Source organism: Oncorhynchus mykiss, chromosome 6 (genome assembly GCF_013265735.2).
Source record: "Oncorhynchus mykiss isolate Arlee chromosome 6, USDA_OmykA_1.1, whole genome shotgun sequence".
In the NCBI taxonomy this organism is placed as follows: Eukaryota; Metazoa; Chordata; class Actinopteri; order Salmoniformes; family Salmonidae; genus Oncorhynchus; species Oncorhynchus mykiss.
The window spans coordinates 37,668,444-37,688,612 of NC_048570.1; the positions used below are offsets into that span (position 1 = coordinate 37,668,444).

Below are 20,169 nucleotides of genomic sequence, written 5' to 3' on the forward strand. Positions count from 1 at the left end.
TTGTCTTTTCTTTTTAAAGAATATTAAAAACATAACAAACTTCAAGTACAAATGAATCAAGTGAGTGCTGGCCCCTATTTTTCATTTTGATGAGTATTGGTTCTATGACAGACAAAGCTAAGGGCCCAGCATCACCATGATAAACCAGTCCAGTCCTCCTCTCTGCTCAGTAAGCAGTTCTGTTATAGACTAAGCAAACGAGACATAGAGAAGATTAAATCTCCTTACACAGTGTTAGTTACAACAAAATGGTCTGGGTTGCAGTGCAGTCTCAGGATGCGTCTGAAATAGTACCCCTATTCCCTATATAGTGCACTACTTTTATAGGTCCTGTTCAAAAGTGGTGCACTAAATAGGGAATAGGGTGCCATTCGGGAGACACACACTCAGTGACATGATGAGTGTGGATGGAGGGAGAGAAAAAAAGATAGAAGATAAAAGCAAGAGCAATTCTATGTGTGTCATCAGTCCACAGCGTTAGCAAGCTTACACTGAGGAAGCCCCCAGGAGAACTGCCATTATCTGCCTGTGCACTGGAAAGAAGAAAATGGCACACTCTCCTCTTCTCGCTTTCTCTTGTTATAAATGACTGCAGTGCTCCAGTCTAGATAGAACAATGTCTCTCAGACTCAGTCAGTGGTCCAACACTTCGAGCACAGAATCTCACAGCAACAAACAGTATTATATTCAGATTGAATGTAGCTAATGCACCTCCTCCATAACCCAAAGCTATTTAAACATTTTAGATGATAACAGTAAGAATGATAAGAAAGAAGTAGTTATTTCTTAGAAGGAAAATAATAACTTATATGTACAATCTATATTTATGTTTTAGATTATAATAATAACAATAAGAAGAATTGCTGCTCTTTATCCAGGGAAACCTGTTCTGGAATGCGACTCGCACCATTCATCATCTTCTGTATCTTCCAAAAATGACTTCATAAAGAAAAAGAGCACCATGGGCATTCCCTAAAATAGACTGCAGGAATTCAGGGGGAAAGTTGCCTATTGTACATCATGAACTAACTGGAATAGGTTGGACTGTCTTGGATCTTGTTTACATTTTCCCTACATTACTTTAATTGATATACGGAGATGATGTGTATTTTTGCACCCTATTCCCTATATAGTGCACACTACTTTCAAACAGGGCCCATACGTCTCTGGTCAAACGTAGTGCACTATATGGGGAATAGGGTGCCATTTGGGATGCACACAATGAGTCAATAGGTTCTACCTTGTCAAGTCCTCTAAAAGGTTAAATCCTTGACATTATACAATACGCTGATGTCCTATACAGTCAAGTTTACACTCCACACCGTACAGCACAATTAGATAACATAAGTCCCTATGCTATAGACCACTTTGAGGTACTGTATGCAAGTATAGTTATTCCTTTCAGCTCCTAGTGGAGCAGAGGTCCTCGTATGCAGGTATAGCTAGTTATGAAACATACAGATTACACAAACTCCTATGTTATAGCCTAGACCACTTTATGGTGCTGTATAGTGTTTACAGGTAGCTAGCTATGAAACATTTACACAAATCCTTTAGAAAAGGGGTGGGCAACATTGATGGGTAAAACATTTAAGTGGCCCCACTCTTGGAAGCGGAGAGAATGTTTTTACATTTTAAAGCAAGTTTACTGCAATTCTACACATTTTGCCATGGGGCGGAGAGAAGATTATGCACTTTTATAACAAATTTGCTGTAATTCTACAAATTTTGCCATAGGGTGGAGATAAATGTTTGCCATTTTTAATATTATGTGAGTATAATATAATATGAGTGAGACTGACTAACAAAATCAATGCATGCGACCATCATAACAAGTTTAGATAGCTGGCCGCAAAACTAACTTATCAATCTAAAAAATGTTAGCTGACATGGGCTAATTGACCTACTATCAGTGACTTACATAACATGAGGAAAAACTTCTGATGCACAACCAATTTTTGAAATTGCACCTTGTGTATTCTACTATTCTAACTCGCAACAGTATTTTCTGTTGTTGGGGGGGGATTAATCCCTGCTTTAGAGGCAGGCAGTGCAGTAGCTAGCGTAGCTCTACAAAGCTCCATGAAGTCTCAGCTCTGTAGGGAAATCTGAAACCCCGAGCACATGGCTGAACCCAGAGGATCATAGAGTGAGGTTAGTATGGTTTAGCATGGGTAACAAACAGAGGGTGAAATGGGAGCACAGATGGAGGAGTGTGGGAGGTGGGCAGGTCCTCTCCTGGAGGGTCCTCCTTTACAGTACACAGCACAGAGTACTAATGGGCCGGTCAAAAGTAGTGCACTATAAAGGGAATAAGGTGCCATTTGGGACACAGAATATATATACACGGCAGAATGCTCTCACACACTCCCTTCTCAGAAACAACACCACTACTGTGCTGTATAACCACCAGCCAATTGTACAGGAATCTCTCAAATGGAAATCAAATCTCAATAGGTATTCAAGGAATATTTCATCACCTGCTTGAAAACCTTCAGTCAGAACCACCAGATATCCATCTACAGCTGTTTGTTTAATAGCCATCCAACATCAGAGAACACAGTGGGCAAGAACAGGACAAAAATGAAGAAAGACCGAGAAAGATAAATAAATAAATAAAATAGAAGTGCTATTTCATTCGGCGGCAGGCCGGAGTCACAGAGACAGAGAGAAAAGAGGAAATAGTAGAAGTGCTCTAGGTAGTAACTCTTTGTGTGAAAGATAGGACTGCAGAGCTGTGCTGGCAGGCCTATGAATTAAGCAGCCCAGCCCATCCCTGCCCGCTGCACTGTGCCCTGGCTGCTCCTGCTCCCCCTTCCCTCTCCATCCCCATCCACACAATGCTAGTCCTGCCTGTTAGGATGATTTGCCACTTCATTACTAATTGATAATCGCCGGAGAGAAACGCTCATTAGACTGTGGGTGCTGAATACTGCATCTCCATGCTTCCATTTCCAGCCACCCATTATGACTATAGTGACGTTGGCGAAACACTCTGGCTTTGAGTTATGGCTCATCTATTTCACAGAGAATAGGCAAGTCCTCAGTCCATAAGCGGAGCCTGTCTGGGAGGAAGCATTCAAGAGTTATTCAGGGGCGGGACCGTCTGAAAAACGAGCACTGTTTTAGGGGAAGTACGAGGCATTATACTTAACTTGAAACGATCACGCAGTTCAAAGTGTCGAGTCGGCAAAGACTCAAGTTAACATCAAGCGTGAATATTCATGAATCTCCATCAATAACTTTAAATGACCCCAAACAGGGCATAATACATGATGACAAAGTACTATATTGGTGCTTTTCCATTGAGACTTACCCCCACACCAGTGAGCCGCCAGTGTTTTATGTTAATGTAGGTCTAGTGTTATTGTGTTTCTGTCAGGAGAGTGACTCTAAAGACTTGTGGCGAGCAGAACCAATAACCTCCGCATCATTCAAGACTGTTGGTTTGTTAGAAGGTGTTCAAGTTCACACCTAGCCATTGTTATGTAAATGCAGGCTGATAAGTACCCCGAGCGTTGCCTTGGCTCCCAGTTAGAGCAGGTTTGCCGGAGCCATGGCCTAGTGAGATACGGGTGCCAGCCCGCATCGATAGGAAACGGAACGTCTGAGCTTTTGGGTAAAACACTGGGGTAAATCCTCAAAGGAAATGTGGCACATGTGAAACATGGAATAAAATTGTAAGAAGTGTGTACATTCCTCCTCATACTCATGCATCTCAGTGATTGGACAACACAGTGCATTTTACATTTAGGCCAGTTAGTCAGTGCATTCAACTAAGGTAGCTAAGACAACCACAGGTCACAGTCATTACAAGGAAAACCTTCCTAAAGAAATGCAGCTATCCCTGAGAAGGTGCAGGTGAAGCCTCCCAATTCATCGCTGGCAATGCAGAGCCCATCAACCAACCCTATGTAGAAATAACAAGTTTGGGAGTTAGGAGTAGGGCTTGGACTAGGCTTTATCTTCAATCAGATGTGACTGGGCAGCACGGTGCCTCCCCATTCGTCCCTTACAAAGCAGAGCCAACCAATCAGCCATAAGTATCAACCAGGCCTAGAGTACATCTCCAATCAGATGTGACTGAAGAGACATACAGTACATCTCACTGATTGGATGGCACAGTGCAGGTCCCCGGCAACGCAGAGCCAACCTAAATAAGACCAGGAGTGAAGGAGGCTAAGCTACATCTCCAATCAGACATGACCAAAGAGACATCCCACATTATGTCTGCTCATGCACTACTTAACTTTACAACCCCCTGGGTCCCACAGCACTGCAGCAGCATGCTGGAATAATACTCTGTAATTGTTATTGACATATTGTGGGTAGGAGACAATAAGAGAGAAAGAGGGCACCATTCCCCCTCCCCACTCCAAAATTAACAGCCCGAAATAGGCTTGTCGTGTCCTGGTACTTAAAAGAGACGCTGAGCCTCTCCACTGTAGCTCTCTCTGGTTGGCGTAGAAGCAGACACTAGCCAAGTCAAGAGGGATGCATACAACACAACCAGAGAAATAGAAGTCTCACATTAACATCAGAGGAAAGTGGACCTCCTTAGCCCCCCATTTAATAACGGATAATGCCATACTAAAGAGCGTAACAAATGCCATGAAGTGTACAAACAAATATATATTACATATTGACCCCATTTTGACATATGCTGTGCTATCTCAAGATATGGGTATCACAAATGGTGAGTCAGGTTTTCCAAAAGTAGTTTTGCATTAAATTTAGCTGATACTGATATATTATCTATTACATGAGGAATACAAAGCTTGAAAGAGTTCATTTGTGTCTTGTATTTCCCCTAGGCCTACTTCGAAGGCTTTAAACACCTCATACTGCGAAAAACAGTAGTGTACATGCATATGTCTCCATACTGGATGAACTCTAGTAGACAGTAGGGCTGGGAATCGCCAGGGACCTCACAATACGATATGTATTGAAAATCTCATGATTCTATCTGTATTTTGATTCGATAATGTGATTTTATTGCACTTCGATGATCCAAAAATATTGCTCACCAAATGTCTGCTGCAGAGGGACAAGAGCGAGCCATGAGAAAACGAGTTTTGATAAATTATGGAAATAAAAGAGCTGAAAACAAATTGGCTCCCAATTTTATTTTATTATTATTTTTATCATTTTTACCCCCTTTTCTCCCCAATTTTGTGATTAAGATCTTGTCTCATCACTGCAACTCCTCAACAGGCGAAGGTCGAGTCATCCGTCCTACGAAAGATGACCTGTCAAGCCGAGCTTCTTAACACCCGCTCGCTTGACCCGGAAGCCAGCTGCACCAATGTGTTGGAGGAAATACTGTTCAACTGACGACCGAAGTCAGGGTGGAGGATCGTGATGATTCGAGTATAGCCCCCCGGCCAAACCCTCCCCTAACCAGGACGATGTTGGGCCAATTGTGCACCGCCCTTTGGGACACCCGGTCACGGCCGTTGATTGAACCCCAGGCTGAAATGATGCTGCAACACTGCGTTGTGCCACACAGGAGACCCGGCTCCCTATTTAAAAATAAGATGGAGAACAAGATATGAAGGAAAAATACTGGAGTTCTGGTGCAGATACAGCCAAATAGCACAAAAATAATACTGCAAAGTTGTCAAAACGATACGGTACGATATATCGTCAAAAATAATATCCGCTATGTAACTGTCTCGATTTTTTCCCCCCTATCACTAGCAGACAGTGTCCTATCTTCTTACATGACACCTTGTCATCTCTTCCTGTGTTATTACATATAACAATGTTACTACACATACACTTAAATAATGTTACTACACACAGAGGCAACAGTAACTAACAATCCTGGCTGTTATGGGGTAGGGGTGAGGGGAGGAGGCAGTGAGCTGCATGGTTATCTGTGCTACGTGTGTGTGTGTACGCATGTGTGAGAGAGAGAGAGTCTCTGCCAGGTTATCTGGTCTGCCTCAGGCCTTCCCTGTTCTGTTCTGTACCTTTCATCTCTCCCATGTCCAGGGTCTTGCCCAGCTGTTCCAGGAGGTCGGCACGAGCTGCGTTTTTCTTGTGCTTCTTGCCGTCATAGTGCTGCTGCGCCATGCCCGGATTGTTGAACCAGGCGTTGCATAGCTGGCAGTAGCGGTCCGAGTCCCTGCGCTGCCGAGGAGAGGTCACTGGGGTCGTTTCTGGGGAGCTTTTCACGGGACTGGGCGGAGCCTCTGATTGGACAGAAAAACAGGAAACGCAAACAGGGGAGTTCACATCAACATTGCTCTGCTGTTTGACAACACTCTCTAGACCAAAACACAGACCGATGTTGTTGTTTTTTTGATCCGTCAGCTAAAAAAAGTCCTAGGAACAAAACTCAAGGAAGAAAACAAAGGTTGGTAAAGGAACAAGCTTTCTTGCCAGGAGGCAAAATGTGAGGCATGAAATGAGCGCTGATCACTTTGGCTCTGGCTATTCCTATTCGACCCCCACCAATAACAAGCTGTTAACTCCATCCCAAGCATGAAGAAGAAATCCTAAATCAAACTTGGCAACTGGAAAAAAACACCCTGCTCTACTTAATGTTGACTTCTTGTGTACAATATGCCTTCATGCATGGATACCACCATTAACCCTGAACAAACATCAGATCGCGCAGCGCTACATTTTCCGACATAGGATTTTGCTATCAAGTTATCCAGTTTTAACACTTGGCCCACCCTTCATAAGTTAACATTTACAAAAGTCCCGTTAGAAAGCATCAGATCACATTACGGACCACTGTGATGCAGTGGTATCTCTTGTGAGCGTCATGGCCAGTCAGAGTTGCAGTGCAGAAACACAAATGTCAGCACCATGTTCTTTAGCCATGCTGTTAATAATGATATGCTACAGTATAGCAATTCATGCTCATCTTCAAGTCAGAACTTTTACAGTGAAGACTGGCAGGTCATGGATATGTACACTGCAGTATAGAACTGGTAGCATTCCTATAGAATATTAGCTTAAAAAAGTGGTACTCAAAGACCCCTTTGATACTATAAACTACCAGCTGTTTAAATATAGTATCAGGAAGTTAAAAACTGGGGCACTGAAAACAATAGAAAAGGTGGTGTAGGAAAACGCTTTTGATCTGGAGTGGCTACAATCACACTGTGTATATTTCTCACTGTTTTGTCACCTATAGGCCTTAAAGGCACATATGAGTTGATAACAAAGCCCTTGGTTTAGACAGCATATAATTCAGGCAATTAACTGCTGCAGCAGAAAAGAGGATGACAGCATGGAATTAAGTGGCTGTAGGAGTTGAAAATCAAAGAGTGTGAAATGTATATCATTTTGTGGGGGATGATAATGATGATGGTGTTATTAGAGCCAGGGAACAAAGGAGAACCACAAACATATTCATTTCAAGAAGAGATATAATTTTCATAAATATGACAAAGCATTTTCCCTCTTTTCTTTTAGTGTTACTCAAACAGACATGCTGATTCCTAACATATATTGTCTCTAATTGTGTCTTTCAGCTTCCTTTCACATAATCTAAGAGAAGTGCGTCCCTCGTGTGTTGAGATTCTAGTTTCTCCTTTTAGGGCAACTGAAACACCCCCCCCCCCCTGCTTATGTACATTTGAATGCTTGGGAGTGTTTTGTTCTGTGAAATGCGTTAAACAAAGCCCCTATTTTCTACTCCTGTTTCACGTCCTGTCCTTATATTAGTTGTATAAGTAATGCAATGTGCTAGTCAACAAAATTGGCGACGAGGAAGAAACGTTCTCACATTGGTGTTCATTATTTTCAGCAGAAAGTCTCAGTAAAAAACAAAACAAATAATTGCTGTAGAAAGACGCAAAGAAAACATGGCGCAAGCCAGTCAAGAGTGATGCTACAGTAGCTAGCCTGGAGGGAGAAGAAGAGTTTTGCTGTGGGAGAAAGTGTAATCGCTGTGAGTGAAAAGAAGAAGAAAAAAATTTAGGGAGTGAGGGACCATCTAAAAAGTGTGAGAAGCAAAAAAAACTGAAAATGTCTACACTGGTTGGAACAATGGAGTTCTTACACAGAACATTTTGACTGAAGAGAAATGAAAGAATGAGTAGTTGTGCCAAATTTTGAGGAGGGGGAGTCAATCTCATCATTTGTGGCTGTATGGAAACAGTTAAACAAACACTGTGAATTTGGGCGATCACTGAGTGACACTATACGTGATAGGTTAGTGTGTGGAATGCGCAGCGAGGCAATTCAGAAACGCCTTTTGATTGAGAGCAACTTAACATTGCAGAGTGCAATAGAAGTGAGTACGTCAATGGAAATGGCAAAGAAAGACACACAGCAGCCAAGTGCAGAAGGTGTCTATGGATTTTTTTTTTAAACGCAGTAGGTGGCAAGCCATTCTATCACTGTGGGAAAGCAGATCACCAAGCAGAGGAGTGTTTGTGCATATAAAAACGTGTATTTGAAAACAAAAATACACAATCAAACAAAAGTACTGAACAAAGGAAAAGCGACTTCAGGAAGTACAAAAAGAAAGTGCATAAAATCACACAGAGGATGAACAAAGTGATAACCTGTCTGAAGGGGACGAATCTTGGACATGGATACTGGGTGACTCCGCTACTGGATGGAAAAGCAGTAGGGATACAAATGGACACTGGAGCAGCCGTATATTTTCTCTCTGAGGCCGTATACAAGGAGAAACTACATCACCTCACACCACAGCCCATGAAGATGACACGGAAAACATACACTGGTGAGACTGTTCCAGTGAGAGGAAGCATGATAGTTACAGTGGAGCTCAACAAACAGAAGGTAAAGCTACCACTCTACATTGTGAAAGGCAACCATCGAGCTTTGCAAGGACACACATGGCTGGAAAAGATTAAGCCAAACTGGCAGGAAATTCACATGGTTGGAGGACACAAACCTACAAGGGATATTGAGAAAACATGCAGATGTGTTCAATGGAGAACTTGGCAGTATGAAAAACACAACAGTTAAAGGACCATGAAACCAGACAGCAAGCCAAAATGCTTCAAAGCTAGACCTGTCCCATACACCATGAAACCATAAATTGAAACTGAGCCAAACAGACTAGTCGAGAGTGGAGTATTACATCCAGTGAATGTTAGTGAGTGGGCTACTACACCCGTCGTTCCAGTCATGAAAAAATATGGATCATTCAGACTCTGTGGCGATTTCAAAGTTACCGTTAACCCCATCTGACTGCTGAAAAATATCCACTAACCCTCACTGACAACCACTTTTCTGGTTTAGCTAGAGAACAGAAATTCAGTAAGATAGACTTATGTCAGGCCTATCTACAGACGCATGTTGTGACCAAGAGTCACAGGAACTGTTGACTATAGTGACTCACAAAGGACTGTACAGGTATCAGAGGCTTCCTTTTGGAATCACCTCAACTCCGGCCTTGTTTCAGAGAGCTGTGGAACAGATACTGAGCAGGCTCACCAGGGTCCATTGTTACCTCGATGATCTACTAATCACTGGCAAAGATGAGTAGGAGCACCTGAGAAACCTGGCCACTACACTACAGAGACTGGAGGAGTACGGTCGCAGGGTCCAGAAGGACAAATGCAAGTTTTCCCGGCCTGTTGAATATCTGGGCCACGTCATTGACAGTTCGGGGGTTCCACAAGGGGCCATCAAAGGTGAAGGCCGTCGCGGAAGCTCCATCCCCACGGAACGTGAATCATTCTTAGGACACCTGGCGTGCTACGCAAAGTGTATGCTGAACCTAGCTAACATGCTAAAGCCACCACATTAACTTTTGAACAAAACCAAACCTTGGAAGTGGACAGATGTGAGGAGGCTTTCAAGAAAGAGAAAACAGCCTTAACTCAGTCAGAGGCCCTAATCCACTTCTACCCCAACTTGCCATTACAGTTGGCATGTGACACATTGCCTTATGGTGCTGTTGTCTCATACATCATGCCATCAGGTGCAGAGAGGCCAATTACTCACATCAGGGACCGTCTGCAATGCAGACGGCCTCTCAAGGTGTCTCTTACCTGTCACACACACTGAGCCCTCCCAGGCTGAAATCTTCTACTTCAAGGAAGTGATGAATGCCCCAGTTACGTCCGTCCAACTGAAAAAGTTGACCCACACCAATCCAGTTATTTCTCGCCAGAAAGGGTGACACAGTTTAGTCTGGACGCTTGCTATGGGGCTTTTGAGTTATCATACCACCACCACTGAGAAGGCAGGTGCTTGAAGAACTCCATTCAGGGCAGTGTGGCATGGTGCAAATGAAGGAGATTGCATGCAGCTAATTTTGGTGGCCAGATTTGGATGCAGCTATCGAAGACAAGGCCAAGTCATGTTCCCCATGTCAAAAGATGAGGAACATAACTCAGCTAGCGCCACTACACCCATGGGACTTCCCAGAGGAGCCTTGGCAGAAAGTCCACATAGACTAAGCTGGCCCACTGGAGGATCATATGTTCTCCGTCATAGTCAACGCACACAGTAAAACACCTTCCTGTTGTATCCCCCATGCAACATGCTACAGCCAAAGTGAGACCTCCAAAGACTTAACAGGTTGTGCAGACACAAGAGAGAGCGCAGGTGGAGAGGCGGAGCAAAGCAAAAGACAGAAGCTTCAGAGCTGGAGAGAGTTATTGCTCGGAACTACTGCAATGGACCAAAGTGGAAACCAGCAACAGTGGCCGCACAAACAGGTCCTGTGTTCTACATAGCTCACACATCGGAGGACACGTGGATCAACTGTTGCCAAGAACCAACCACAGAGATGACGCATGTCAAGTCACAAACCCAGATCAGCTACTGGAGACCTAACATGAGGCGGCAAGTAGCCGAGTGGTTAGAGCGTTGGACTAGTAACCGAAAGGTTGCACGATCGATTCCCTGAGTTGACAAGGTAAAAATCTGTCGTTCTGCTCCTGAACAAGGCAATTAACCCACTGTTCCTAGGCTGTCATTGAAAATAAGAATTTGTTTTTAACTGACTTGCTTAGTTAAATAAAGGTAAAATAAAAAAAATAAAAAAAATAAACATGATTACGAGCCATCACCTGAACATCCACTACAGCAACCTACACATTTGGAAAGCCAGAGCGCCTACTCAGGGTACTGTTGGGCACCAGTCTGGGCATACACCATCACCACTCAGACTCAGCGACAATGTGACTGTAGACTCACCTGTACGTCGTCATTATCCTGCAAGAGAAAGACAACCCCCCTGAAAGGTTGAACATGTATTTCAGAAACTAACCTATGACATTGGGGCAGAAGACACCAGGTGTTATGTATGGACCAGAGGTTGTTTTTTTGGGGACGGGGGGGGGGGGACGGGGGGGGGGGGGTTAGGACCTCTCTCTCTCTCTCTCTCTCTCACTCTCTCTCGCTCTCTCACTGACTGGAGAAGGATGCATATGTATGTTTTCCCCATGCACATTTTAGCCAAAAACCTATTTGCCTCTGCCATTAGGTTGAAACTTGGCCACAATGGATCTCCAGCAAGACAATAACCCCAAGCACACATCAAAATCCACAAAGAAATTGTTAATTGGCAACAATTAACATGAACCCCATTAACAACCTGTTGTTTGAATTGAAGAGGTCTATCCATAAGCGCATATCAAAGGTTCTGGTCTAAGATCCCTCCCAATGTTTTATAATAGATTACTTGTTAAATCAAATGTCTTTCTCTGAGCAGTTGTGTTAGTGTAAAATAATATCATTTCCCCATTTGTTTGAGCATACAATATAGCTCAGTGTTAATATTATTTATTTAATAGTATTTTTTCTCCTCTTTATCAATAATGGAGGTGGCCGAAGCTAAGAATCTACAATCAAACTCTGTTTTCTACCATGGTATCATCATCATGCTGATATTCATAGCTTGTGAAGTTATCAGCATTTGTCCTGTCAACCATTTCCTGAATAATTTATAAAGGGCAGCTCTTTATCTCATTAATAATTGTGGCTGTGACATTTACAGTACCCACTAGGCTACCAAACAAAAACACTCAGATCCCCAAGGCACATTTCATAAATGCAAATTATTGTCATTAGACTCTTCAGGTTGGTTTAAAGTTTAAGTAGCAAGTGTAAAAAAGAGATGAATAGCATGACACTTTGGGTCAACAAGGCCGGCTTTTCCTCTTGACAACCCAAATAACTTCTGAGGTTAAGGAAAGAATAACTGCCAAAATGTGTCAGTTATTATTTTTGTGACAGGAGCCTAATGTGCTAACCAGTTGAACTATAAAATGTACAGCCTGGGCAGAGGAGCTGGGCAAAGGCGCCTGAGTGGTTTTGACTGTGTCTGCTTGTTGTTACATCACGGATATCAACCTCCCCCAGCAGCAGTGACATGTTACAGTATCGACTGACCTGCTCTGAGGTTTAGGGAAAACATCCATCAAATTCAAGCTGAAAATAAAGTCATTTTTTTTGTCAAATCTAGGGCAGTGGTTCTTTACATAGCCTCTGATCAATTTGAAGGTAGATGCATGCCCCTGCATGCATTCTCTCTCTCTCATATATATATATATATATATATATATATATATAAATAGATAACATCAGTTCCAACAGTTGTTGCTCTTTAAAGTGTCACCTAAAAATAAGTAGAGCTGCAAATAACTCACAAACAAAAAGAGACAAATGGTTATTGACCTTCATAAAACCAACAATAGGCTAAAAAAAATGCAAGAAAAACCTAACATACCGTTTACCATTATTAGGGCAATAATTAAGAAGCTTAAAATCATTGAAACAGTGGTAAACTTACTGGAGAAGGATGCATGTGTATTTTTTCCCCACACACAGTGAGGAAGATGGTTCGGGAAGCAAAGGGAAATCCAAGGGCCACAGTTAGAGAATTACCAAACTTAGTCGCACCTTGGGGTCTACAAATGTACAATCAGACACCACCTCCATGCCAATAGGCTGTTTGGAAGGGTTGCCAGAAAAAGGCCTTTATTGAGTGTAACCAACATTTAAACGCCTGGACTTTGCTAAATGGCATTGGGACTTAGTTGGGACTTGGTGTTATGGTCAGATGAGACGGAAATAGAGCCATTTGGCCATAAAAATCAGTGGTAGGTTTGGCATCGAAAGAAGGATGCATGTGAAGAGAACCAACTACTGTAAAATATGGCTTTGGATCTTTGATGTTATGGGTCTGTTTTACTTCCACTGATCCTGGGGCCCTTGTTAAGGTCAACGGCGTCATGAACTTTTCCAAGTACCAGGACATTTTAGCCAAAAAACCTATTTGCCTCTGCCAGGAGGTTGAAACTTGGCCACAATGGATCTTCCAGCAAGACAATAACCCCAAGCACACATCAAAATCCACAAAGAAATTGTTCATTGGCAACAATTAACTTGAACCCCATTGAAAACCTGTGGTTTGAATTGAAGAGGGCAGACCATAAGTACAGATCAAAGGTTCTGGTATAAGATCCCTCCCAATGTGTTTTCCAATCTCACTAAACATGATAGAAAAAGGCTCAGTGCCATTATCCTTCAAGAGGAGGGGGCACAAAGTAATGAAAACAGGGGTGCCAATCATTTTGACACCGATCTTAATTTTTTAAATAAAAGATGACTTGTTAAATAAAACGTCTTTCTCTGAGCAGTTGTGTTAGTGTAAAATCATATAATTTCCCCATTTGTTTGAGCATACAATATAGCTCAGTGTTAATATTATTTATTTAATACAGTCTTTTTTCTCCTCTTTATCAATAATGGAGGTGGCCGAAGCTAATAATCTACAATCAAACTCTGTTTTCTACCATGGTATCATCATCATGCTGATATTCATAGCTTGTGAAGTTATCAGCATTTGTCCTGTCAACCATTTCCTGAATCATTTATAAAGGGCAGCTCTTTATGTCATTAATAATTGTGGCTGTGACATTTACAGTACCCACTAGGCTACCAAACAAAAACACTCAGATCCCCAAGGCACATTTCATAAATGCAAATTATTGTCATTAGACTCTTCAGGTTGGTTTAAAGTTTAAGTAGCAAGTGTAAAAAAGAGATGAATTGCATGACACTTTGGGTCAACAAGGCCGGCTTTTCCTCTTGACAACCCAAATAACTTCTGAGACAGGCATTTTGGTCAAATGCCATTCGGAAGGAAAGAATAACCAAAATGTGTCAGTTATTATTTTTGTGACAGGAGCCTAATGTGCTAACCAGTTGAACCATAAAATGTACAGCCTGGGCAGAGGAGCTGGGCAAAGGCGTCTGAGTGGTTTTGACTGTGTCTGCTTGTTGTTACATCACGGATATCAACCTCCCCCAGCAGCAGTGACATGTTACAGTATCGACTGAGCTGAGGTTTAGGGAAAACATCCATCAAATTCAGGCTCAGGGAAAAGGTTGTAGTTTTTGGACTGAAAATAAATAAAGTTATTTTTTTGTCAAATCTAGGGCAGTGGTTCTTTATTTAGCCTCTGATTAGCCTCCGTCATTTTGAAAGTAGATGCATGCTCCTGCATTAAAATGAACTATATGAGGAAGTATTGTATCAGTAAGTGGACCTCTGTTGTGAAGATGAAAACATTTACAAGAGATATTAGTCAATGAGTTAATAATCTATAGGATGCATTTCCTATTGTGATCTTAGTTAGTAGTGATGTTCAGAGACTGTATGTTGATTCCAGTCCTGGTTAGACTAAGAAGTAGGAAATAAAACACAGAATGCTAATAAACCTTTGATAGGAATATTTATCCTACATTTTCATAAATTACTAGAACAACTTCATAATTACTGGATGCAAATAAGCAATGGGGGAAATTAAGCTATCCACTGTGACAACAGGACCCTATCAAAGGATACATCCAAAATGGCCCCCTATTCCCTGTATAGTGCAATTATTTAGACCAGGGCCCATGGGGCAAACAAAGCCTCCACCATTAGCCATTATCACAGTAATTTTACTTCAGCTTGCTCTCTGTAGCCCACTGTAATCACAGCAATGAGAATGACAACCCAAAATGACACCCCAAAATACACATCCGAGCCTTATAGCTTACTCTTAATAACCACCAGTCCTGCGTCATTCAGACAACCCATTAATTACGATAGCAGCCACCTATTTATACCTAAAGTCTTTATCCTCACTGTGGGTGGCCCCAGTCCCATTCATCATTCACCCTTTTTTGGGGTGTGATAACTGTTCTGCATTGTTCTGTGAGAGATCCCAGACTCTGTAAATAACTGCACAGCCATCCATTCTCCAGAGCAGAGAGATATGTATAGGTCCTTGGGATTAAAAAAACAAATGGAGAGGAGAAAACAGCAGGCAGAGGAGGGTATAACACCGTTAAGAAGATGGACTCGTGACCTTTGCAGCAAAGGACAGCTACTTTGTTGACTGGCAAAGGGAATACGCTATGGGCTCTGGTCAAAAGTAGTGCACTATATAAGGAATCAGCTGCCATTTGGGACACACTCTGACCTTGTTGCCGCAAGGTAACAAAGAAAGCATATAATGAGAGTGGGAAGTAACAGGGGGACTCAATAAAAAAGAAGCAGTGCATTTGGAGCAGGTAGGGGGCAAGTAGAAGAACTAATATAAAATTGTCACAATTCTCTCGAATTACTGCCATCCTTTTCCCCCCACTTCATCCCCTCGCCACTTTGCTTTCTTTCCATCTTTCAGTCATTCAAATGTGTATTTTCTGAAGGAGCTACAGTACCTTGTTTACCTGTGTGAACAAAGGAAGTGTCAGTCATACCTTTCCTCAAATTCTTTCTGCAGTAAACAAAACTCAGACTGACACTCACTGTCATTAGATTTGAGACTTAAGGTTTTTATATAATTTGTTATCACCTCTGAAAAAGTGGTGGCTGGGGAAAACATTTGCATTTGAGGAAATCTGTCAAATAGATTTTTTTTTGTAATCAGACAGCAGTAGAGCAGAACTGATGGATGTCATTCATTATCATCAAGTAAAGGAGACATCATAAGTAAGCTAGATCGCTTCCAAATGGCACCATGGCAGTTACTTAATAGACCTCGAACATAAATGTCTGTTACACCGATAAGCTTTTTGCTGTTTGATGAGATGTGAAGGTGAATTAATTAAGCTTATCATGCGCGTTAGAGTGACAAACCATGGGTTAAATCTAATAATTAAAAGGGTTAGTTAAATAAATCTAAAGAAAATGAATGGCAAACTGTATCATTGCTACACCATTGACACCATAGAATTTCTGGAATTGATTCTTAATGTTGTTGGGAAGATAACATTAATTCTCATTATTTATTACCCTGGGGGATTGTATAAAGATGTATGGGTTAAGTTGCATTGCAAACCAATTTGCATGGAATAACATTTAGTATACAGTTGAAGTCGGAAGTTTACATACACCTTAGCCAAATACATTTAAACTCAGTTTTTAACAATTCCTGACATTTATAACCCTAGTAAAAATTCCCTGTCTTAGGTCAGTTAGGATCACCACTTTATTTTAAGAATGTGAAATGTCAGAATAATAGAGAGAATGATTTATTTCAGCTTTTATTTCTTTCATCACATTCCCAGTGGGTCAGACGTTTACATACACTCACAATTAGTATTTGGTAGCATTGCCTTTAAATTGTTTAACTTGGGTCAAACGTTTCGGGTAGCCTTCCGCAAGCCTCCCACAATAAGTTGTGTGAATTTTGGCCCATTCCTCCTGGCAGAGCTGGCGTAACTGAGTCAGGTTTGTAGGCCTCATTTCTCACACACACTTTTTCAGTCCTGCCCACAAATTTTCTATAGGATTGAGGTCAGGGCTTTGTGATGGTCATTCCAATACCTTGACTTTGATTTCCTTAAGCCATTTTGCCACAACTTTGGAAGTATGCTTGGGGTCATTGTCCATTTGGAAGACCCATTTGCGACCAAGCTTTAACTTCCTGACTGATGTCTTGAGATGTTGCTTCAATATGTCCACATAATTTTCTGTCCTCATGATGCCATCTATTTTGTGAAGTGCACCAGTCCCTCTTGCAGCAAAGCACCCCGACAACATGATGCTGCCACCCTTGTGCTTCACGGTTGGGATGGTGTTCTTCAGCTTGCAAGCCTCCCCCTTTTCATCAGACCAGAGGACATTTCTACAAAAAGTACAATCTTTGTACCCATGTGCAGTTGCAAACCGTAGTCTGGCTTTTTTATGGTGGATTTGGAGCAGTGGCTTTCGGGTTATGTCGATATACTGTCGGACTCGGTTTACTGTGGATATAGATACTTCTGTGCCTGTTTCCTCCAGCATCTTCACAAGGTCCTTCGCTGTTGTTCTGGGATTGATTTGCACTTTTCGCACCAAAGTACGTTCATCTCTAGGAGACAGAACGCGTCTCCTTCCCGAGCGGTATGATGGCTGCGTGGTCCCATGGTGTTTATACTTGCATACTATTGCTATTGTTTGTAGAGATGAACGTGTTAGCTTCAGGCGTTTGGAAATTGCTTTCAAGGATGAACCATACTTGTGGAGGTCTACAAATATTTTTCTGAGGTCTTGGCTGATTTCATGATTTTCCCATGATGTCAAGCAAAGAGTTACTGAGTTTGAAGGTAGGCCTTGAAATACATCAACAGGTACACCTCCAATTGACTCAAATTACGTCAATTAGCCTATCTATCAGAAGCTTCTAAAGCCATGACCTAATTTTCTGGAATTTTCCAAGCTGTTTAAAGGCACAGTCAACTTAGTGTATGTAAACTTCTGACCCACTATTTGTGATACAGTGTATTATAAGTGAAATAATCTGTGTCATGCACAAAGTAGATGTCCTAACCGACTTGCCAAAACTATAGTTTGTTCACAAGAAATGTGTGGAGTGGTTGAAAAACGAGTTTTAATGACCACCTAGGTGTATGTAAACTTCCGACTTCAACTGTATCGAGAGAGAGAGAGAGAGAGAGAGAGAGAGAGAGAGAGAGAGAGAGAGAGAGAGAGAGAGAGAGAGAGAGAGAATTCCTAAGGAGGTGTCTTTATTCTATCTGGATAAACTAGCATAAAGCAATGACCTAAATACACCCATCACACTGTAGGCAGTGAAATTGGTCATTTATTTTTCAGGTACAGTATGCAAATAACCCTAATGGCTAAGGATGCTAAACTCATGCTGCATTTCATCTGAAGCAAAGGCCAACTAATATCTTCATCCTCTTTATAGTATAGCTTTAGTGTCCAATAAGAAAATAACCACCTTTTGCTTCATATGAAAACAGGATATTGAACAGCATTCAGAGCACACAGTCTTGCAGTCTTATTCAGAATTAATAGTTAGAAATCTGTTGAGATTCAGAATCAGATCAAAAAAGAGAAGGATCAAAGTGTCCTGAATTCCGTGTATTTATCTGTTCCTACAAAACCTTCCCTTCAGGGCTTTTATCCCCCTCTGCCTTATCCCCCCCGTACAGAAGAAAACTAAATATTTTCTCAATACACACTTCCATGCGGGCGAGACCACATGCAAGCTGTGCAGTCCATGAAAAACAAACCAAACAAACACAACAGCTGTATATTAGACAGAACCGGTACGGGTTTTCACTCCTCCCTTGTACTTAATTGATGAATTAAGGTCACTAATTAGTAAGGATCTCCCCCTCACATTGTCGTGTAGGGGTTAATAAAAAATAATAAAAAACAGCAGACACTAGGCCTTCCAAGGAATGAGTTTGACAGCCCTGCTATAGGGATTTTAATCAACTACGCGTGAACCATGCAGGGCTGCATCCAGGTTCAGATGGTACATTTGCTGGGATCATATACCGCAATGGATCCTTAAGTGTGCAGCAGCTAGCCTTTCCATTAGATGTAACGATGCTAAAAACCCAAGGTCATAAACTTCAGAAGGTGCTTTCTCAAAATGATTTCACAATTAACTCGAATGAATGCCGTACTTAACCAAATGCGGGGAGAAAATATATTCCAGCATTATGCTGTTGTGGTTCTAGGGAAATGACATTCAAACTATTCTGCTCACTCATTGCCTGTTGGAGCTTGGAGACCGGACATAAATGTTCAATATAAGCTGGCGACAGTGCTCGGAGAAAGTGATTAGCCATTTGGGATATTACGGGACATAAGAATACTAATGGTGAATTAAAGTTTATTCAGAGCTACCCAAGTCAAAAACAGCATTAGCAGAGGCGGAAATTGGACAGCTCAGTGTGCTAACGATTAACCTTAGACTAAAGAAGCATGTGAAAGCATGTAGCAACAGTATATGGGTCAGTGATTATGCACACATATTACCATACAACTAACCAGGTCTATGAGGAGTTCAACTAAAAGGGCATAATCATTTATACAGTCATACTTCATCACACACATACCATAAAAGGAGAGGGAATCTATAGTAAAGCTATCCTGAATATAAGCAGCTCTAGCAGTGGTTGGATGTGTGCACCCAGAGGGCGTCAAGCACCATTTTATTTTCTGAGGGGGTTCACTGATGTCCAAATGAAACTGAGGGGGCCGCCCTAGTTGGGGTATTTACCTAGTTGGGGTAAATGCCTTTCCCTATATAGTGCAGTACTACGACCAAAAGTCGGTTGAAAGTAGTGCACTATATAGGAATAGGAATAGTGTGTCATTCAGGACGCAACCAGAGTGAGGTGTCATTGGCTGAAGGCTGAAAGGCTGAAACAACAGAGCTGCAGATCCTGGGGTTTTGTGTTTTGTGTTATTGGCTGAAGGCGGAAAGGCTGAAACAACAGTTTCCTTGGAGACGGGAGGATTAACAGAGGCACCCGGCCACTTCAATAATGTTCATTATGTAGAAATCAATAAGCTCAGGCTTCCTGATGCCCTGGTGGATTTATCTTCCGGACATTTTCTGCCTTCCAAATGGTACCCTATTTCCTATATAGTGCACTACTTTTGACCAGAGCCCTATGGGTGTAGTGCACAAAAGTAGTTCTCAATAAATCCATTAATTTCAGCAGCTAGCATATTTAAGTGTGCAGAAGCTAGCATCTCCAACCTACACATACTGTAGATTGTCCTGTCATTCTGCAGGAGAATGGAGGTGTTATATATTAAATCATTCATGTGTTTACTGTAGGTGAAGTGGGTTATGGGTTTAGTACAGTGGCTACAATCTCCATTTCTCATCATGTAATACAGGACAAGTTGTTTTTGGAAACAACAGAACTAAAAGCCCTTCTGGACGTAGGTTAAACATGTTGAAATGTGGA

At 41.9% G+C, this 20,169-nt stretch overlaps 1 protein-coding gene across 1 annotated transcript in view; it reads right to left on the reverse strand.

Moving 5' to 3' along the window:
- Positions 1-20,169, reverse strand: part of zmat4a (zinc finger, matrin-type 4a) — a 149,456-nt gene that overhangs the window by 39,649 nt on the left and 89,638 nt on the right. Inside the window, exon 5 of the mRNA XM_021606382.2 lies at positions 5,976-6,197. Within this exon, the coding sequence (XP_021462057.2) occupies positions 5,976-6,197 (222 nt within the window). The remainder of the gene's footprint in view (positions 1-5,975; positions 6,198-20,169) is intronic.